We start from the raw sequence: 20,802 nt of genomic DNA, 5'->3' as shown, positions 1-20,802 counted from the left end.
AATTACAATTTTTTATTTATTCAAGAAGCGAAACAGCATACTTTTTATCCGTTAATAGTTACATTTAATGTTATAGCTAGAAACCATCATTCACGTGCGATCTAGTCATGTGCACTGTCCATCCTACAAATCCCTGTGTAACTGGTTTCCATAGAAACGATAAGACTTTTCTGGAAGTATTTCGAGCATCCTCGGTACTTTGTTACTGTGATATTGCGAGTATTTGCATTATTAAAATACATTCGAGGATCATAATCCCTTCGTCTTCTCGCCCTCTCTTACGTTTCTCACAGGTTCTGTCTGTAGGTAACCTGTTCAATCCAGACGTCAGGTATTCCTATAACATTCCCATCGAAGACATGACTCAACATTTTATCTGGGACGCGTACGGCCCGTGGCAGGAGTGTAGCCGCCTGTGCCAAGGTAAGGAATGTTTGTAATGTTCCTTGTTGTTAAAAATATTCTCTTTACATTGCTATCTATACAGTTGGCTGAATCGTTTGGTGATATGGTATTGCTACGCTTGGGATGAGAGATGAGTATGTTTACGTCAGGGTTCTCCAGGACTTCTGCCATTACAGTCTTTTCAGTGTCTCCTGTGAGGGAGTTTAGAGAGGTTGAGGTCAATGAGGCCATTGGAAACAGTAAGGCTGCACACTGGCCAAACATCTGGGCTTCGGGGTTTCCCGCCTTCACACAATCTTAGAGCTATTTGATGGAAATCTATTGGCCCGGAATATTCCGAGATTGCAAATCCGTCGCGTAGGAGCTGATCTTTGGATACCCTGAAAAGAAATATATATATATATATATATATACGCTTTTCCTTTGCAAGAAAAGATTCAGAGATTGGAACAGCACCCGAATTGATTTGCCAGTTCGGGCGTTGATTGATTTTCTGTAATGACACTACAACATCGATAGCGTAAGGAGTTGTTTATTTAGCGTCGTTGGAAGGAGTCTCCAGTGTCAACACTGTAACTTTTCATTTTTCAACACGGGAACGTCTTCAAGGCAGAGGAGTCGAAGGTTTTATTTATTTATTTTTTTCATGGATGCAACGATTATGTGTACGTATATCTTAATGTGGATGAAATATCAGTGTGTATCTGTTTGTTGTTGCATCACTCAGGGGAGCGTAAGAGGAAAATCCTGTGCAATCGTGAGTTGGACCACATGGTGGTTTCGGATCAAAGGTGCCATGGCTCACCTCGACCGGAGGCCTTCACAGAACCGTGCAACACAGACTGTGAACTCAGGTATTCAGCTATTTATCCAGGTTCAGAGTTACAGCAACGGAGCAGCGGTAGCTCAGTGGATACGATTCTGTACTAATACCCGAAAGTTTGTTGGTTCAAATCCCTGGAGTGGCCTTTATTACTGTTTAGAAACTTTGGGAAGCCAATGTGGCCAGAACATGTCAACAGAAAGCACTATTAATGGTAACTTTTGTTGCCACTTCCTTCTCTGTTATAGTTATGGATTGTTAATTCAATATTTCATCAAGCTCTTCTCATCTATGAGCTTTAATCTGTATTGGTCTAAACCATTGACACGGATTTCAAACTGTCACTTGGATCATTTCGTGGTGTTTTTCGATCTACAGCTGGGAAAGGGAAGGTGTAATTTAATCTTCATTTCCCAGGTGGCACGTGGCCCGTAAGAGCGAGTGCACGGCTACATGTGGACTGGGTTACCGCACGCTGGAAATCTACTGCGCAAAATACAACCGTAATGATGGCAAAACCCAGAGAGTTGATGAGCAAAACTGCAGCCACCTGCAGAAACCTGACAATAAGGAGGTTTGCCATGGTGACTGTAACCCCGGCGTGTGGGAGTACTCGCCCTGGTCGGAGGTGAGGATGAAAATCAGTCGACCTCACACTTCGGCTCATTAGTGTTCGTATAACTACTGTATTTAACAATGAGCATGTTAAAACATCCGTTTGTTCTGTTTGCTTGCTGTGCGTAGTGCTCAAAAAGTTGCGGAGGGGGGACACGCCGTCGGAGCGCCACGTGTATGTCGCCTGAGAACGATGAGAGTAAATGCAACTCGAGGGACAAACTCGTAGTCCAGCCCTGCAACGAGTTCCCGTGTCCGCAATGGAGGACTGGCGAGTGGTCAGAGGTATAGACTTTAAACCCTGAATTAATGAACAAGCTTAAACTAGTAGGTGCTCCTACATCCAAGAAAATGAGATGAAGTGCCCTATAGGCGCTACTGCATACATGTTTGTATGATGTATTATGCTTATTAATGCGGGAGTTTTTGGCTATCCATATACATAAATGTCAATTATATTATGTGTATACATTTATATATGTATATATTCAAGCAAATGAGATGACGTGCCCTATAGGTGCTCCTACATTCAAGCAAATGAGATGATGTGCCTTAAAGGTGCTCCTACATTCAAGAAAATGAGATGAAGTGCCTTAAAGGTGCTCCTACATTCTTGCAAATGAGCTGACGTGCCTTATAGGTGCTCCTACATTCAACCAATTGAGATGACATGCCCTATAGGCACTCTTGCATACATATTTGTATTATGTATTATGCTTATTAATGTGGGAGTTTTTGGCTATCCATATACATAAATGTCAATTATATTATGTGTATACATTTATATATGTATATATTCAAGCAAATGAGATGACGTGCCCTATAGGTGCTCCTACATTCAACCAAATGAGATGACATGCCCTATAGGCGCTCTTGCATACATATTTGTATTATGTATTATGCTTATTAATGTGGGAGTTTTTGGCTATCCATATACATAAATGTCAATTATATTGTGTGTAAATGTTTATATATATTTTACACGCCCAATGTGCAGTTCACAGCTATCACAGTTTATCGTCGTGATGCAAGGACACGAATTAACGTATCTTAATCTGAATTGTTCTATATACAATCCTAGTACTTTCCTGTTATGAGTATAATACACAAAGGAACGTGTTGATGTGATGGGTGTGTGTGCGCAGTGCCTGGTGACGTGTGGGAAAGGCTATAAACACCGTCAGACGTGGTGTCAGTTCGGAGACGAGCGGCTAGACGAGCGCTTCTGCAGCTCGGCCAAACCGGAGTCGGTGCAGGCGTGTCAGCAGCAGGAGTGTGCGTCCTGGCAGTTCGGCTCCTGGGGCCCGGTGAGGACACACACACACACACACACATGCACACACACACATGCACACACACACACTCTCCAGTCACACACACACACTCACTCACGCACACACGAATACACACACACACTCACACATACACACTCTCACAGTCACATACACACACACTCACACACGCATACACACGCACACACACACACTCACACGCACACACACTCACACACGCATACACACACACACACACACTCTCAAAGTCTCTCACACACACACTCACACGCACACACACACTCTCACACACACACTCTCTCACTCACGCACACTCTCTCACACACACACACACACACACAAAATAAAACCCATCAATCACTGACTGTATACAGCATCTGCACTCGTGTGTGTGTATGTGAGAGTGTGTGTATGTGTGTGTGTGTGTGTATGTGCGTGTGTGTGAGTGTGTGAGTGTATTATGTGCAAGCTGCAACCATAAGCGTTTTATGTCTGTATGTGAAAACCTTGTGAAAAGCCAGCGATATTTGCTCAGGCCCTACACACACACACAACCTCACATAAAAGGAGTCGAAAACTTCCATTCAAGTCCGAGAGTATGGCGGAGATCAGACTTTCCCGTAGCACGGACCGATCCATCACTTGAAACGTACGTTTGAAGGCATTAAATGGAGCCGCACGGAAAAACGCCGTCGCTCGGGCCTGACCTCATTTCATCGACTTCAATGAGGCGGAAAAGGAACGAGAGGAAGATAGAGAGAGCTCATTGCCTTTTGTTCCTCCATCCTGCTGGATAGAGGATAGAACCATATAACTGTTGACTGTTGTCCCTAGCTGACCTTTCTTTCTGTCTGTCTTCTGGTTTGTGTGTGTGTGTGTGTGTGTGTGTGTGTGTGCGGTTTTAGTGCACCACCTCCTGTGGCCCCGGCTATCAAAGAAGAGTTGTGAAGTGTGTCGTCAGCTCGTCCGGCTCGGTCAGGGACGACACTGACTGTAACGCAGCGACACGCCCCACTGACACACAGGTGAGACAATCATTTACTCCTGTGTGTGTGTGTGTGAGTGTGTGTGTGTCAGTCGTTCTTGTCTTATACAATAGTACTAATATACGAAACTGTTAAATCTTTATACTTAGATTATTTATCATTCAAATGTGACACAGCGGGAAAGAGACGCTTGAGAATCACACACACACACACACACACACACACACACACACACACACACACGGGTTCATGTTAGTACGCGCTGGTGTGGATTTAAACCTTTGTTAAAATGAAAGTGAGACGTGTTTCAGAAACCTTTTCGTGTTAAGTGGCTTATAAAGTTACTGTGTGTGTGTGTGTGTGTGTGTGTGTGTGTGTGAAATTTCACACCTTAGCTCAAGTAAGGCTTTGCCATGAGCCCCGGATCTTTTTTCTTCTTTTTTTTTTAAGAAACCCAATCCATGTTTCTACATTTCCAGGAACTTTTTTAGGTACTTTTTGGACCAGGAACTATTTTAGGTACTTTTTGGACCAGGAACTATTCAAGCTAATGTCCTAAACGTTGCGGAGGACAAAATCGTAATAGTTTTCAGTAGAATGTGAGGAATAAAACACTTCTTTCGTGGACGTTCAGCAACATTGAACGTAACTATAAATGGACAAAAAGTACTGCGATGTACGACGTACTTCGTGCTTTATTAAATGAACCTTGCGATGGTCTGGAACTTGGTGTGGTCTTGGTGTGGTCCCCCCAAGTGATTTCTTTCTTTCTTGAGCATTCAGATGAAATTAGTGTCAATTGGACAAACCCTCTGACCCGGTGCCAACAAGCTCCTGGTAGAAGTGTAGCATTTCTTTCTCCTGAATGTGTGAAACGAGTGAAAAGGACAAAAACGGCAGTGTAAAGAGGTGTAATGGTTGGAAACGAGACACCGGCCGTGGGTCCGCGAGAGTTTTGGGAACGGGTTTACGTGAGACGATATTGAATCAGGGGAATAGAAGAAAAGTGTTAAAGCGGGAATAAAAGCAAGGAGTGAAAAGTTGGACAGGAAGACAGGCAGGGAGATATATATATATATATGTGTGTGTGTGTGTGTGTGTATAGAGGAGAGGGGAGAAAGGTAGAGAGAGGCAGTGAGGCTCGCTTTTCATTTCTGAATGACCACGTCAGAGGCGGTGATCCAGAGCGAGTCGGGCCGTGTGATGCCGGCCAGTTGGGCGTGAAGTCTGGGACACGGCAGCCCACCCTGAACACTGCAGGCCTGGAGATGGGTGTGTGTGTGTGTGTGTGTGTGTGTGTGTGTGTGTGTGTGTGTGTGTGTGGGTGGGTGAGAGAGAGAGAGAGAGAGCGTGAGAGAGAGTCAGTAATGATCGGATATATATTCAGAAATTAGTATTTGCATTCTCTAAATATTAATCTATCATCTAAACTGCAGATTTGTTCACTGCTCTCTCTCTCTGTCTCTCTGTCTCTCTTACTCTTTCTCTCTCTCTCTGTCTCTCTCACTGCTCTCTCTCTCTTTGTCTCTCTCTCTGTCTCTCTCACTGCTCTCTCTCTCTCTCTCTTTTACTCTTTCTCTCTCTCTCTGTCTCTTTCACTGCTCTCTCTCTCTTTGTCTCTCTCTCTCTTACTCTCTCTCTCTGTCTCTCCCTCTTTGTCTCTCTCATCTCTGTCTCTCTCACTGCTCTCTCTCTGTCTCTCTCTCTGTCTCCCTCACTGCTCTCTCTCTCTTTGTCTCTCTCTCTCTCTTTTACGCTTTCTCTCTCTCTCTGTCTCTTTCACTGCTCTCTCTCTTTGTCTCTCTCTCTCTTACTCTCTCTCTCTGTCTCTCCCTCTTTGTCTCTCTCACTCTCTGTCTCTCTCACTGCTCTCTCTCTGTCTCTCTCTCTGTCTCTCTTACTGCTCTCTCTCTCTTTGTCTCTCTCTCACTGCTCTCTCTCTCTTACTCTCTCTCACTGCTCTCTCTCTCTCTCTCTTACTCTCTCTCTGTCTCTCTCTCTCTCTCTCTCTCTCTGTCTCTCTTTCTCTGTCTCTCTAACTGCTCTCTCTGTCTTTGTCTCTCTCTCTCTCTCTGTCTTTCTCTCTGTCTCTCTCACTGCTCTCTCTCTCTTACGCTCTCTCTCTCACTCTCTCTCTCTGTCTCTCTCTCACTGCTCTCTCTCTCTTTGTCTCTCTCTCTCTCTGTCTCTCTCTGTCTCTCTCACTTCTCTCTCTGTCTTTGTCTCTCTCTCTTATGCTCTCTCTCTCTCTCTCTCTCACTGCTCTCTCTCATGGTCTCTCTCTCTCTCTTACTCTCTCTCTGTCTTTGTCTCTCTCTCTCTCTTACGCTCTCTCTCTCTCACTGCACTCTCTCTCTTACTCTCTCTCTCTCTCTTTGTCTCTCTCTCACTCTCACTCTCTGTCTCTCACTCTCACTGTCTCACTCTCTCTATGTCTCTCTCTCTCTCTTTCTCTTTCTTTCCACAGGACTGCGAAGTCTCGCCGTGCCCCGTCACCCATCCTGTTTCCCCAGACACCAAGCCGGTTCCTCATCCGGGCCACAAAACCCAGTGGCGCTTTGGATCATGGACTCAGGTACAACATCACAGCCTTCCCTTCCTTTATGCAGTATCAAGGTAAATCCTATTACAATCCTGACACGCGGAATAAATATTACGCATACACCTGGGGACGTGCTGCTTTAGGAAAATAGTCAGCGATGGCTCGGTGAGCGCCAAGACGAGTTACTGTTACCATTACTTTTCATTATTATCGTAGAACAGCATGCCTGAAGTGTTTTCTTCCTCTTATACCACAGCATTTTACCAACACGTGCCCTATTTACCTCCTGAGAAACAGAGCCTTGCACTTTTTATCTGTTTATAGTTCCATTTAATGTTGTGCAAAACATTATATCAGTCCCTGCGATCACTTACATAAATAAATGTTCCCGCATCAGCCTCTTGTTACTGAATAAACTCCTCTGTCCTGAAAAAGCGCTGACCCTGGAGACTCCTTACAGAAAAAAGTCACCATATCAACGATCACACGTTCTTTAATCGAACACCTCCGCCATACAAGCCCCTGTGAATGAGCTGAAACGATAATCATAACATATTAGAACGAGCTCATTAATATTCATATAAACCTTAATCAGCAACTTCCGACCAATCAGAATCGAGAGGTGACGTTAAACCTCCTTAGCTATTATTTACTATAGCTACTACGTGCTTGCATGTCTAACTTGGAACGTACTGTATGTATGAAGGCATTTGTGTGTGTGTGTGTGTGTGTGTGTGTGTGTGTGTGTGTTTGATCTAAGCGTTTGTGTCTTTCATTACGCCACAGTGTAGCGCCACCTGCGGGAAGGGAATACGGATGCGCTATGTCAGCTGTCGTGACACTCAGGGCGGCGTGGCGGAGGATTCATGGTGTGCTCATCTCCCCAAACCTCCCGCTACGGACGTGTGCTCCGTGTTGGCGTGTGGTCAGTGGAAGGTTCTGGAATGGTCTCAGGTATGACAACGACAACGTCTTCTACCGTACTTGAAGTCGAGGCTGGGGGGTGGGGGGGGGTGGTTGGGGGGGTAGTTGGGGGGGTAGTTGGGGGACTTTTCACAGAGTGATCTAGGCCTGCACTAAACACTATCATAACATTATATCGCTACATATTGTTATTTTAATGCTGGGGAACGCCCACAAAGCGTCAATAGGCTGTCTCAATCGAAATCCTTCCAGTGCACTGGAACGTTCTCTCCCTAAAAAACACTTCAGAAATATATCATCCTGCCTGGTGGTGATAAATGCCGGTGGGGACGTTTTACAACGCAAGTGTGTAGTCGTATCGCTGGAAATTGAGTCATCGGTGTCCCAATGTGTAGCCAGCCAGGGTCCTTACCAGTACCCGTACACCGATTCACCACCTAGGCAGCTGATTGAGACTCACCTGGAGGTTCGTCTGTTTGGCTGGAAACAATACAGTACGACGGGATGATTTGGTATGACGGTACCGTACGAGTTCAGGGGATTTATGCTGCTGTTTGCAGTTCTGTGCTTTAGCTGCTGACACGAACTCAACATAATCATTCCTTACAAGGCAGTGTTATGGGTGTGATTAGTCACACGAACCTGCTTATATCACTTCTAAGTCGACAGGGCAGCTTCACTTCTACGTTGATCACTGATAGGCTGCAATCAGGGCATTTAAACGAGAGGAAGGGAGGTAGCTGGAGTGTATATGTGATTGTATAGGGAACGACTGTCCTCCTGGAGAACTACGCTAAGTATCTCTTACATAAATAACACACAGACCCTCCTCTGGCCTCTCTGCATATGGCTGCTCGTGTGTGTGTGTGTGTGTGTGTGTGTGTGTGTGTGTGTGTGTGTGTGAGTGGGCGTATCAGCACGACTCTCTTGATGGGAAACATCTGTAAACACAGCGCACACACACACACACACACAGAGCACACAGGCCTACAACCAGTTCATTGCCACAAAACTTTCTAATGATTCAGCACGGCCTCTAGGGCCTGAAGAGTGCTGGCGTAAGCAAAATAAACCCTAATAAGTAAACATCATGAAACTAAAGTTAATTACACACATTTTAAAGACATAATCAGGTGTCGCTTCTCAAAGAACCGATACCCCCACCACCACCGCCCAGATGTATGTGTGTGTATGTATATACGTGTGTAAACGTCTGTATATATGGACCAAAATGAATAATAAAAGCGCCGATTCGATCCGATATGAATTTATTTACCTTTCACTATATAGCTAGGTCTTAAGCTACTTATCCGAACTCAGAATAGAGCAGAAGGTATTGATTCATTTTCCATAACGGCAGCTTTCCGGTTGAAAGCTTTACATTTTCTACCGAGATGGCCGTCTCTATACCGATTCGATGTGGTTTCTGTGTCCACAGTGCTCTGTTTCCTGCGGTCAGGGTAAAGCTGCTCGTCAGATTCTCTGCGTGAACTTCAGCGATCAGGTGGTGGACGTGAGCGAGTGTGACGCGGACGATCGGCCGGCGACGGAGCAGGAGTGCGCCATGCCCCAGTGCCCGTCTCGGCCCGGTGACCACGCCCCCTTCCCTCCTAACCAAGACGCCCGTAAAAAAGCCGCACCCGCTGGCAGGGCGGATCGACTCCGAGGGGCGCGTCCGCAGTCGCAGTGGCGGTTCGGACCGTGGGGAGCGGTGAGTATCACATGGAGATAAGGTTCTGCTTAAAGCTTCGATACGTCACCGACAATCTGAGCGGAAAACAATTCGATTCGATTTAGGGGATAACGTTTTAGTTTTAGCGTCGGAGGAGGACATGTCCGTAGAACATTTCTCCTGGATGGTAGCAGGTCAGTGGACGCTTTACCCGCAGACTGCGAATCATCAGCATTTCCTCTTTACAGATAAAGACCATTGTGTCCCTAATGAGTCTTGACATTTCGATCTATAAATACATCCATGGAAGGTATTTATAGAAGCCAAAAATAGCTTCTGCTCTTTCAAAAGATTCTTTTATAGAATCTGAAGTCGTCCTTGTCTAAAAGGATGCTGCGAGCACCGGATTTAGAAATATTATTTTTGGTTTCGGGGGGTGTTTCTAGTGTATATCACACACACACACACACGTATATGCATCATTATAATCTCTTCCTTTCGACCACAACGTGGATGTTAATGTTAATAGACCAGATACATTCAAAAGCGTCTGGAAAACTATTCTTGTCCTTTTTGGTGGTTCTAATCCACCCTGAAATGCATCGATGAGATAAAACGGCTATCCTAAGCTTATAAACATTGCTCGTCCTGCCTGAACCAGGACGTTTGCACTATTTCGTGACGACAGGCCAAGACGGATATTATTCAGCTACGTATTATTCCTAGATATTCAGCTGTGAGATATGTCTGTACTGTAGGACTGCTGTGTTTATATATCAGTAAAACGTTACCAACAGGCGTGTACTCTGTGTAATCTCCTCATTAACAGGGTTTTAGCTTGATAGTATTACTAGTATATAGTATATACTAGCGTGACGTTGGGATTTTGATGCACTTCTGTAGGCTGCTTCGGACCAGCGTGAATACTAAATACCGTAAACGTAAATGAACTCGCCCTCCACGTTGGCTGGATCACATGACAGTCAGCAGTGGTTTTACATCCACACTACAGCGCAGAAAAATCTTAGGGTTAAGCTTAGGGTTAGACTCAGGATTAGAAAATGTAGAATGTAGAAAGTTCTTCCTGCTCGCAAACGTGCAATGTATATGTCACACATGTCTGAAATGTCACAAAAACAAGCGGGTGTTTGTGATGGTGTGTGTGTGTGTGTGTGCTGACGTTTCCGTCTTGGTCTCCTCAGTGCTCGAGCACGTGTGCCGGAGGATTCCAGAGGCGGGCGGTGGTGTGCCAGGATGAGAACGGGTACCCGGCTAACAGCTGTGACGAGAGCGTTCGACCTGCAGAACAGCGCGGCTGTGAGTCTGGACCGTGTCCACAGTGGGTGTACGGCAACTGGGGCAAGGTACGACACACACACACACACACACACACACACACACTGTATTTGTTCACTAACATGATAGACTGACTAGTAAGCTGGTATCCTTTTTGGCTGGTATTCGAACATAAAAGCATTTTTTTTTTTTCATATGGGTCAATTTTCAATGCTTCTGATTGGCTGTGGTGAGACGTAAGCGCAAGAACATTAAGAAACGTGTTGAAATTACCGTTGTAGAAATGCTGGTCTTCCTGGAAGGTCACGTGACCAGATTGAGAACGCACTAAACCGTTATTTCTCTTTCCCTGTGTGTCTGTAGTGTTCGAAACCCTGTGGCGGTGGAGTAAAGACGCGCCTCGTGGTCTGTCAGCGTCCCAGCGGCGAACGCTTTAGCGATCAGAGCTGCGAGATTCTGGACAAACCGCCTGACCGAGAGCAGTGCAACATGCAGCCGTGCTCCCACTGGAGAGCCGAACCGTGGAGCTCGGTACGCCCGTAATAACACTCCTCCCTCTGTCCGTCCTGTCTTTCACCCGTCCTAACCCCAAACACACGCTGAGCTCTCGCTAAAGTTCAATACAAAAAGGGAACAGAACGAGAGTGTGGTATTTACAGTACGTGTCCGAATCGCTGCTTAGCCCGTGACGACTGCTTCTTACACACATGCCAAAGTAATCCAAGGTTGAAGTTTTGTAGCTAGCTTTTTTTAATTTATTATATAAGATTTTGAAAAACGCGTATAGCACATTACATCATTACTCATTCTCTTAGAACATTATACACATTGTTATGTAGCGTATATGCAGTTCTTGTTTGTAGATCCGTTGGATTTTGTATATGAGGACTTTTCATCATGAACTCCATATGCAAAAAAAAAAAAAAGTACCAGGGAAAAAAAAAATCAAGTTGTACAGAAAGTCGTTTGCTGAAATTATCTGGTCATATTCCTGTATTTTAATTTTTTTCCCACAATCCTAAAGTGAGACGGATCGAATACAGCGGTATTTCAGAAATAATCTGCGCCATACCCACATGTAGTGAATACACCAATTACTTGGCTGCGTTAGCAGATTCTTAGTGCTTTTTTAGTGTTCAAACATTCTTGCTGTTTCTGGAAATGTTGCTTTTTAGTGTAAAGGCTAGAAGTGTTTAGGGGTCCAAGCACCAGAGGTGCAGGAGCCCTAAAAGGATAAGTGTGCCTCACACCTCCAGGGTCGAGGGTTCGATTCCCGCCGCGGCTCCCGGTGTGTCTCCTTGTGCTTCGTCGGTTTCCTCCGGGTACTCCGGTTTCCTCCGCCAGTCCAAAGACATGCATTATATGTCCAAAAAGTGTCCGTAGTGTATGAATGTGTATGTGCCCTGTGATGGATTGGCGCCCGTCCAGGGTGTACCCCGCCTTGTGTCCCATGCTTCCTGGGATAGGCTCCAGGTTCCCCGCGACCCTGAAGCATAAGCGGTACAGAAAATGGATGGATGGATATTATATTATATTACACATGCCATGGAAGTCTGTTTCAGTACATAGAACAGTTCACATTCTTTTTATGAAATCTGGCACACTGCTTTGGCATGGTCCAGAAAGTCTTCTCACCAACGTTCAGGTGTGCACCTTGATAATTAAAATACAAATTACCCTTCGGAAAATGAAAACATCTATCACACGAATTCTAGATGTTTTAAAATGAGCATGGAACGAAACAAAAGGCATCGCACCAGTCCATCACACAGTGCTTGGACCCCTTAATCGCTGTTCGTGACTATATACATTTTTAAACGTCTTTAAATGCTTTCGTTCAGCTGAAATCTGAATCGTTAATCGAAATGCCCTTTCTATTCTGCTTGATTTCGATTACCAGCGGCTTATTTGAACTGTAATTCAGTAGCTGTCCAATACGTCTGCATTTGCACTATACATCGAACACGTCGAATTAACAACCGTTTTCAAACTAATTTTCCGAAATAATGCAACGTAAGAATATTCGAACAATAAATAAAGCACTAACAAGCTGTAATGTTACTAAATAAATGCTGTACTCGCAATTTATAGCTTATCAGTTATGAACTTAATCTCTAATTCGTGAGCAAGCATCCGTCTGGTGTGGGTTTACAGTGAAATCTGACTGTATTCGTATATATTATATTACACACTGTAAAAGTCTACGGCACATTTCACAAGCGGTGCTTAAGATGAAAATACTGATATCTTTATTTCTGTATTATCTCCTGTATTTGATTGTAAATGGTCCGATCGCCATGTCTGGACTTTCCGCTCACGACCATACCTCAGTACGCCATTCAACTCTGAATCTCATAATGGTGCTTTCACAAAACAAGGGACACTTCACCCTGCTATTGTTTTTTTTTTTTAATTATTATTCATATTTCTTTTTTTTTTCTTCATGTTTTCATATTTATTTTTGTATATTACAAACATCACATATTAAGCAGATAGATTTCTGGTTATATATCAAATTCGTACATAGCGGTCGTATATACTATATTATATAGTTTATAAAAGTTTCTTTTGATTGTAGCGCAGTTTTTTGTTTTTTACATGTCAAAAAAAAAACAAATTGTTGTTGTTGTTGTTGTTGTTGTTGTTGTTGTTGTTGCAGTTCCCCAAAGATTAGTTTTATGCTCCGGAGGATTTATTCTTTTTCTTGGCCAGTGATAAGCGTCTACCTCATGATCATTTACACGAGCTCTGAACACTTTCCCAGGCTTTTCGTAATTTCCTTTAAAGGAATGGTTCAAATTTGGGGAAAATTCGTTTCGCCTCATTTTTTATTTTTTTACACACTGCGAAAACGCATTGAATTAGCCAAGCTATGGTTTGTGCCTAAATTTTGCCTCTTTTAGAATTTGTACGGAATTGATTTAGCGCTAAAGATCCTTGTTGTGAAAAGGGTTCGTGCTAGTAGCGATGAACGAAAGTTTTTATCGACGACCATCATGTCATTTTGCTGGCTGTTACCGAACATTATCATCTTTGATCTGTTCGAACTGTTCTTTTTTTTTTTTTTTTCTTCCCCTCCATAAAATGCTGTATTAAGATAATTACCTCTGGTATTCTCCAGCCCTAGACTGCTTGTTCTGAAAAAAATCTTCTTGAAAAAGTTGTACATAATGATGTAGATGAACATATTATAACCTGAACGCGTGAAGCAATATTTGTGCCGTTTCTGCCATTTAGGATTACAGTTTATTGGATCTTCATTGACATTCATTGGATCTTCAGTTTTAATGCTAACCAATAGCATCTTCATCATCAGTTGAAGTCAATTCTATGACTTCGATATTGTCGTATAATATGAACATGAGATGCGTTGCCAGATGTCAAATTTCTGGTGTTTTTCCTCATATCGTCAGTTGAAAAGTTACAAACTTGATGGCAGTAATACACAATGTTGTGTCAGGTGAAATCTCTGTTTATTTATGTAAGTATTTGTATTTATTTCTGCTGCTCAGTGTATTAAATCTATTGTCCGTATTTAATATGTATACACAAAGGCTTTACGTATTTGTTTGGGGTTTTTTTGTTTTGTTTTGTTTTTTTCTATGTCGGAAACTCCTTTAAAGATATTTTTATACAACATATACGTAGGTATCAACGTAAGACTGGTGTAGATCATAGCATGTCTATAACGTGTTGAATTATTATATAATGTTGAATTATTATTATTATTATTATTATTATTATTATTATTATTATTACAAAACTGTCTATTAAAAATACAATGCTGAAGATGTCAATGGATTAAAGCATGCTTGCAGTTCTTGTAGAGACACGTCTTTATTGAAAGCTAGCACTTGTGATCGATCGTCGCTGTAAAAGGTGTGGTTCAAGGTCCTAAAAAGGCTTGAAATTCCCAGGCTCCGATTATCTGAAGCCTCTATTCATCAAAAATGACTCGAGCAATGGAGAATCATTTTCAAGCTGCCCTAATTCCAAGCGAGGGGATTTGTACGGCCAGTCTGCTTCCGAATGGAGCACAATGCCGGTGTGGCGCTGACAGTCACTCCAACGAACACTGTGCTAGAACAATGGCGGGGGTCAGCTGAGGTCACGTGGGGTCAGAGGTGACCTTTGATCCGGACGCGGGCCCCTTCCCGTGCTTTCTCACGTGTAATCAGCGTGGATGCACTTCTCAGAAAATGCTTTATGCGCTCTATGGGAAAAAGATCTCTCGGTTGTCGGAGGCCCCTGCGCTCATGTTTGTCGCCGTTTCTATCGGATCACAGTGTGAACTCAAATTTCCCTTGGATTGATGGACTTTGTTTTGTTTTTGTTTTTGTTTTTGTTTGTTTGTTTTTCCATTTTTGTCCGTTAGAGGTGAATAAACCTGAGAATCTTACCTCAAAATGCAAAATTTCTTCGAATTCACTGTATCCTAAAGATTTGTATGGCCTGGATTGTTTTCCATCCCTTGTACACTACTGTATATGCAGCTTATTGAACCGAACCTTAAAGCTATTACGCACAAAACACTGAGCAGGGCATGGAGGCCAAGCGTACAGTACATGTGTGCGCTGGCGTGTAGATGAAAAGGAAGTGTAAGGTACTTTGACCTGATGTTTAATATATAATAGTAATTTGTGCAGGCTAAAATGCCTACATTTAAAAAGATGAATACTGATCTGGCAACCTTCCATGCACAAAAATACCACCTTAAAATACTTCACAGGAAGAAAACTCTTGCTATAACAAGCACCAGATGATGCAGTAAACTCTACTCACGTGCCATTTTTATAACGCTACATAAAAGCTACATAAGCCCTTCATGACAACTGACATAAACGTGTTACTACAAGTTGTTGTAAAGAATACTTCTGTCCATCCTACTTGAGTCTTTTTGGGATTTTTGGTTGACATAACCCTAACCCTAACCCTAACCCTAGCCTGATGTACTTTCGAACATTATAACAGCTGACTTAGTGACTCTTAATAGACAAACCAGAAGTCCACTGAGTTATAATATTATCTCAACTTGACATATAGATTGACAAAAAGTCTTTATGACAACTGACACTTGTCTGGACTAAACATGAATAAGTCTTTATGTAGCTTTATGTCAGTTTCTGTCAATCATCACCCTTTAAAATCTTAAGTGTTATCTCTTTTATGTTACCTTGTCTTTACCTTGATGTCTCTATGACAGACTGATTCCTGTTGGAATAAACCTTTATAAATGTTTATGTAGCTTTATGTCAGTTATGTCATGGCCTCTGACTACACAAAGCACCCTTAAGTAAAGTGTACCAGCGTATGTTATTAGCGTATGTCATGCGCGTATGTCTTTTCTCCATTTTCATGCTGACATAACGCTCTCGGTCTTGTGAGATTATGGTTGACATAAGGTCGACACTTTCCATGCATTCGAACATTATAATAAGTGACATTGTAACTCAGGTTAATTGGAAAATGTATTTATTTATTTATTTGATTGTTTATTTATTTATTTTTCCATGCACTGAGCTACAAAATTAGTTGTCATGACGTTTATACACAGGTCACCCTTAGCACTTAATTCATGTGTTATGTCATCTTGACATAAAGACTGACAAAAAATTCTTTTGTCACTTGTTGGACTAAACATGAATAAACCTTTATGTAGCTTTATGTCAGTTTTTATGTCAATCATCACCCGTTAGATGCCACCCTTATTTAAAGTGTTATCTCTTTTATGTTACCTTCATTACCAGACTCTATTATGTCAAGTTGACATAACGTCTGAATCCTTTTGAGTCGATTTTGATTGACATTAGGTAATTACACTTGACTTGTGCGTTATGTCAACCTGATATAAACGATTGATACAAAAAAAAAACTCTTTACGTCAGCTGACACGTGTTGGAATAAACCTTTGTAAATGTTTATAAAGCTTTATGTCGGTTTATGTCAATCATGAAGGGCTTATGAAGTGTTACCGCTATTAGTAATAATGAGCATACTGTCTCGTAGAATACTTTTTCGGATATGTTTTTTGAAGTTGACATAACGTGCCAGTCATGAAGGGCTTATGAACACCACGCTTAAGTAAAGTAGTGTATTACCTCTGTTATTAGCGTATGTCACGAGCCTTCGTTGGAAGTCCTAGTTAGTGAGTTTACGCGCAAAAATGGTGCTAAAATGGAATTTTTTCAGGGTATAAATACTGTCAATGTGATCAAACCTTCAGTAATCCATCTTTAAATAACCTTTAAAAACTCCTTTATAGTCCTTCATTGGACTTTAAGGACGAATATTTCATCTATAAGGATTGTCGGTCCCTCGGGGAAGAACGGAGGTTTTCTTTTTTCTTTTCTTTCTTTTTTTTTTTTTTTAAACACACACACACACACACACACTCACACAAAAATCTTCTGCATTTTGTCATACACACCAAACCAGGTATTTGCATTCGAAGCGTTCTTCCCGTCTGTTCTGAGAAAATAAAAAGATAGAAAAAATAGAATTCAAATGATATTTTGATCATTTATAATGGAAAGTTTGGAAGAAAAAAAAAACTAATTATGAACTAATTGAACTAATTATGTCTGTTGTCTTTAAATATAGCCTGTATTATGCAGTCTCCTCATTTAAAAAAAATTTAAATGTTTTTTTTTTTTATTTAATTTTATTTTTTTTAAAACTGCATTATACAGTTAATTATGCATTATGCAGGAAATATTCACAGAGAAAAGCAACAGCGTTTTTTTTATAGTGAATGTACATGATATTGAATGTGACATCATGTGTCTGTGAAATGGTGTATAATATGCACATCGGCAGCTGAGACTCTCTCTCTCTCACACACACACACACTCACTCATTCGTGTGTAATGCATTAAGGAGAGCAGGGACAGATCTTATGCTGCTGTTAAACCCTTTGATGATGTGTATGGTGTATGATAAAGAAAGACTGCCAAGCTTTGTTAAAAAAAAATAAAAATAAAATAAAATAAAATAAATAAATAAATAAATATTTATTAGTAATAATCACAATGAAAGGTACACTACTGTGATTTCATGTCAAAGTAAAGATGTCAGAGTTCATCCGGGTTCTTGCTCCCACTGTGCGGTGCATTTGTAGACCTCGTAGACCTGTCGCATCGCATTCATCCACCATCAGAGCGGCGCCTTTGATTAGCTGCTGGGTCCGTAGGCTCTAAACGGCGATGTCACAGGAGGCGGGGATTACTACTCACCGTATTCACTGAACCTGGACCATTTAAAAAAAGAAAGCTTGTTTCTTGTAGCCATGTTTTGTGGCTAACAAGCAATATTTTTCATCTAGAAGCAATACGAGACGGTGTCTAGACTTACTTTGAACACACAATACATATCACTGCTTACAGGAGACTCTTCAAGTTTTTTGTTTTTTTCTTTCAATTTTATTCTTTGGAAATATCTTCAGGATTTATAAAAGACTTGATTCACATTTAACATCATCAACAGATGGGTCATCTGATACGTACTAATATGTGACAATTTCTCAAATCACCAAAACTGCTCTACCAAATCACGACCTCATTTTTTTTTTTATTTCTTCTTGATTTAACATAATTCCATCCAAGAGCACAATTCTGACAGGTCACTCTATAAACATGACTAATTGCTTCCCTGCATGGCTTTCCTTCTCTCTCTCTCTCTCTCTCTCTCTCTTTTTCATCGTAGTGCCCCGCCTCCTGTGGGAAGGGCTTCAGACGCCGCAACGTGACCTGCGTCAGCCGCTCTGGCCAACCAACAGCCGAAGAGAACTGTCTGCACTTGCCCCGCCCCCGTAAGGAGAAGTCCTGCAAAGGTGGGAAGTGCCTCAAGTGGAGGACGAGCATCTGGGGAGAGGTAAAATTTCACACACACTCCATCACACGTACATACGGACAGCTCTTATGACATTTCCAGAATGTTTTTAGTGTGTTCACATGCAGTGGAGTGATACACAGTAGGCTATACACTCGTGGATTTGAATATGTCAATAGCATTAGAGTTGGATTTCCGTTTGTCTGGTGTAAATAGATAGCAGGCATTATAATTAGTGATTATAATATCTTTATATCTTTACATTAACAGCTGGTTAATTATTCATAAGGCTCTGGTATCCGATAGCAACTCATTGCATAATATTATCTATGTTATTGTATATATTGAGAAGCATAGCACAGAACTGTCGAATGCTTGAATGTGATTGGTCAGAAGGTGTCGAGTAATTTTCTGTAACTGCAGCTCTGACGTTTATTTTGACTTTATGGAAGGAGTCTCCAGTGTCAGCACTTTTTGGATCAGTCAGAGGTAAAGCCCTAACTTTTTTTTTTACGTCTTCAGAATGAAGGGCTTTCCGGTTTCTTTACAACATGACAAGCTGAGTTGAGTTTTTTTTTTTCTTTTCTCTTATTAACTTCAAAAAAGAAGCACGAACTCCTCTGTCCTGAAGACTTCCTCACGGTGAAAAAACGTCCAGCTTTAGATCAGACTGTTCAAAGCGCTGACACTGGAGACTCATTACATCAGTGATGTATACGATTACATCGCACGTCAGCTGTACGAGTCTTTGTCTAAGATGTAACTATATAAATAATAATGAATTCAAGCGAGTGCATTAATCTAAACACACTACTGAAGAACTGTTAGAGCATGCTGTTATAGAAAATGAATCAACACCTGTTCTTCTGGCCAATCAGAATCAAGCACATATTCATTTGTATTTAACATAAGATAAAAAAAAATAAAAAATTAGGATCAAATCATTTCATAACAGGGACAGTTTATAAATAAGATCCTTGCTTAAGCCTTGTTCCCTTCTTTCTCCTCTTCATGTGTCGATGCTGAACGTCAGACCGATCCTGAGAGAGACAGAAAGAAATAAAGAGAGAGAGAGATGGAGAGAGAGAGAGAGTAAGAGAGATGGAGACAGGCAAGACAGCACCTTTCTCAATGTGCATCTGAACATCTGGCGAGCAGTAATTCTCTTCATCTTTCTATGAGCACTGGGAACGCTCAGGGTAGAGCCAAAAGCGCACACATCTGGCGCACACACCTCAGCCGCGCGCGCACGTGTGAGAATCGCGGACGAGCTGTCCGTGCGTCGTCTCGTGTTATCGTACGGAGAAGCAGAAGAGCAAAGCAGATGGGCTTTAGGAGTCTATGATGAACATGGCAGAGCGCATTCCAGCTGTTAGCTCGGGTGTACGTCTCCCCAGATGCCGAGGCAGTTAGCGCTGCCGAGGGGGCATGTTGAAAAGATGTGGGAAGTTTTCACCCTCATGGATTGGAAGCTGGTGGGAGATTTCTATTTATGTGCGCGTTCTAATACGTTATGGTTTCTATAGTAACAATCGCAGACGTTCCACATTAAATTGAACTTCTTGCAATTTATAAATGGATAAAATTGTATGACGTGGCGTGCTTTAAAAAGGAAAAAATGGCGTGGCGTAATAGGAATAAAACGCTTCAGGATTTGCTGTTATAGGAAATGAATCAACGTCAGGGTGGTAACAGTAACTCGCTTCATGTCGGGCTGCATCACACCACCCCATCGTTGATTCTTTTCATACTACAGCACACCCCCAAGTGTTTTCTTCCTTATGTAAGTAATGGAAAAAGCAATTTTCAACAATATGTCAATCGAAATATCTCAATAAGTCCCGTTCGCATGTTGGTGCTGAGGATTCTGTTCAGTACACACAATCGAACCTTCACATTTTCAAGTTTCTTATTCTTTGTCTCTCAGAGTCTCTCTCTCTCTCTCTCTCTCTCTGTACGTTCACATACCAGACTGTACCCAGATTGTATCCAATTAAAGCATTTTACAAGTTGTAGAGCAGCGTGTAATGATGCACAGCTTCACAGTGCCGCACCTTTGCCTCATAAATCATCACCTCTGAAACGGTGCACTCATTATGTAATGGATGTGTGAGTTAACTCGAGCCTGCAGTGAGACAAAGCTTTCCATTCAAACTCCATGAAATAAACAGTAAAGGTTTGATGCATCAGTATGTAAGGTACTTTATACAGGGAAAATGCCTAAAAGTCTCCGTTCTGTGGTCAGAGGGACATTTTCGGTTACTTCCTAATTGATTAGCATGGGGAGTCATGTGACCACTCAGGGACTTATCAATTACTGGACATTTAAGGCTTAGATCTGTAGGAATATCTGTTTACACCTCCATCTGTTCATCTGTCTATTCATCCATCTGTGTATCGGAGCTGTAGTCTATGTCTGT

The 20,802-nt window shown here is 42.0% G+C and overlaps 1 protein-coding gene across 1 annotated transcript in view; it reads left to right on the top strand.

The window, feature by feature from the left end:
- Nucleotides 1-20,802, top strand: part of adamts9 (ADAM metallopeptidase with thrombospondin type 1 motif, 9) — a 61,906-nt gene that overhangs the window by 24,685 nt on the left and 16,419 nt on the right. Inside the window, exons 18-29 of the mRNA XM_053652729.1 lie at nt 294-423; nt 1,133-1,259; nt 1,646-1,856; nt 1,973-2,128; nt 2,989-3,150; nt 4,041-4,160; nt 6,589-6,696; nt 7,450-7,617; nt 9,026-9,298; nt 10,462-10,623; nt 10,919-11,086; nt 18,257-18,424. Of these exons, the coding sequence (XP_053508704.1) occupies nt 294-423; nt 1,133-1,259; nt 1,646-1,856; nt 1,973-2,128; nt 2,989-3,150; nt 4,041-4,160; nt 6,589-6,696; nt 7,450-7,617; nt 9,026-9,298; nt 10,462-10,623; nt 10,919-11,086; nt 18,257-18,424 (1,953 nt within the window). The remainder of the gene's footprint in view (nt 1-293; nt 424-1,132; nt 1,260-1,645; nt 1,857-1,972; nt 2,129-2,988; nt 3,151-4,040; nt 4,161-6,588; nt 6,697-7,449; nt 7,618-9,025; nt 9,299-10,461; nt 10,624-10,918; nt 11,087-18,256; nt 18,425-20,802) is intronic.

This window comes from Ictalurus furcatus, chromosome 21 (genome assembly GCF_023375685.1).
Source record: "Ictalurus furcatus strain D&B chromosome 21, Billie_1.0, whole genome shotgun sequence".
NCBI classification, from domain to species: Eukaryota; Metazoa; Chordata; class Actinopteri; order Siluriformes; family Ictaluridae; genus Ictalurus; species Ictalurus furcatus.
This window is presented reverse-complemented; position numbering and strand designations above follow the sequence as displayed.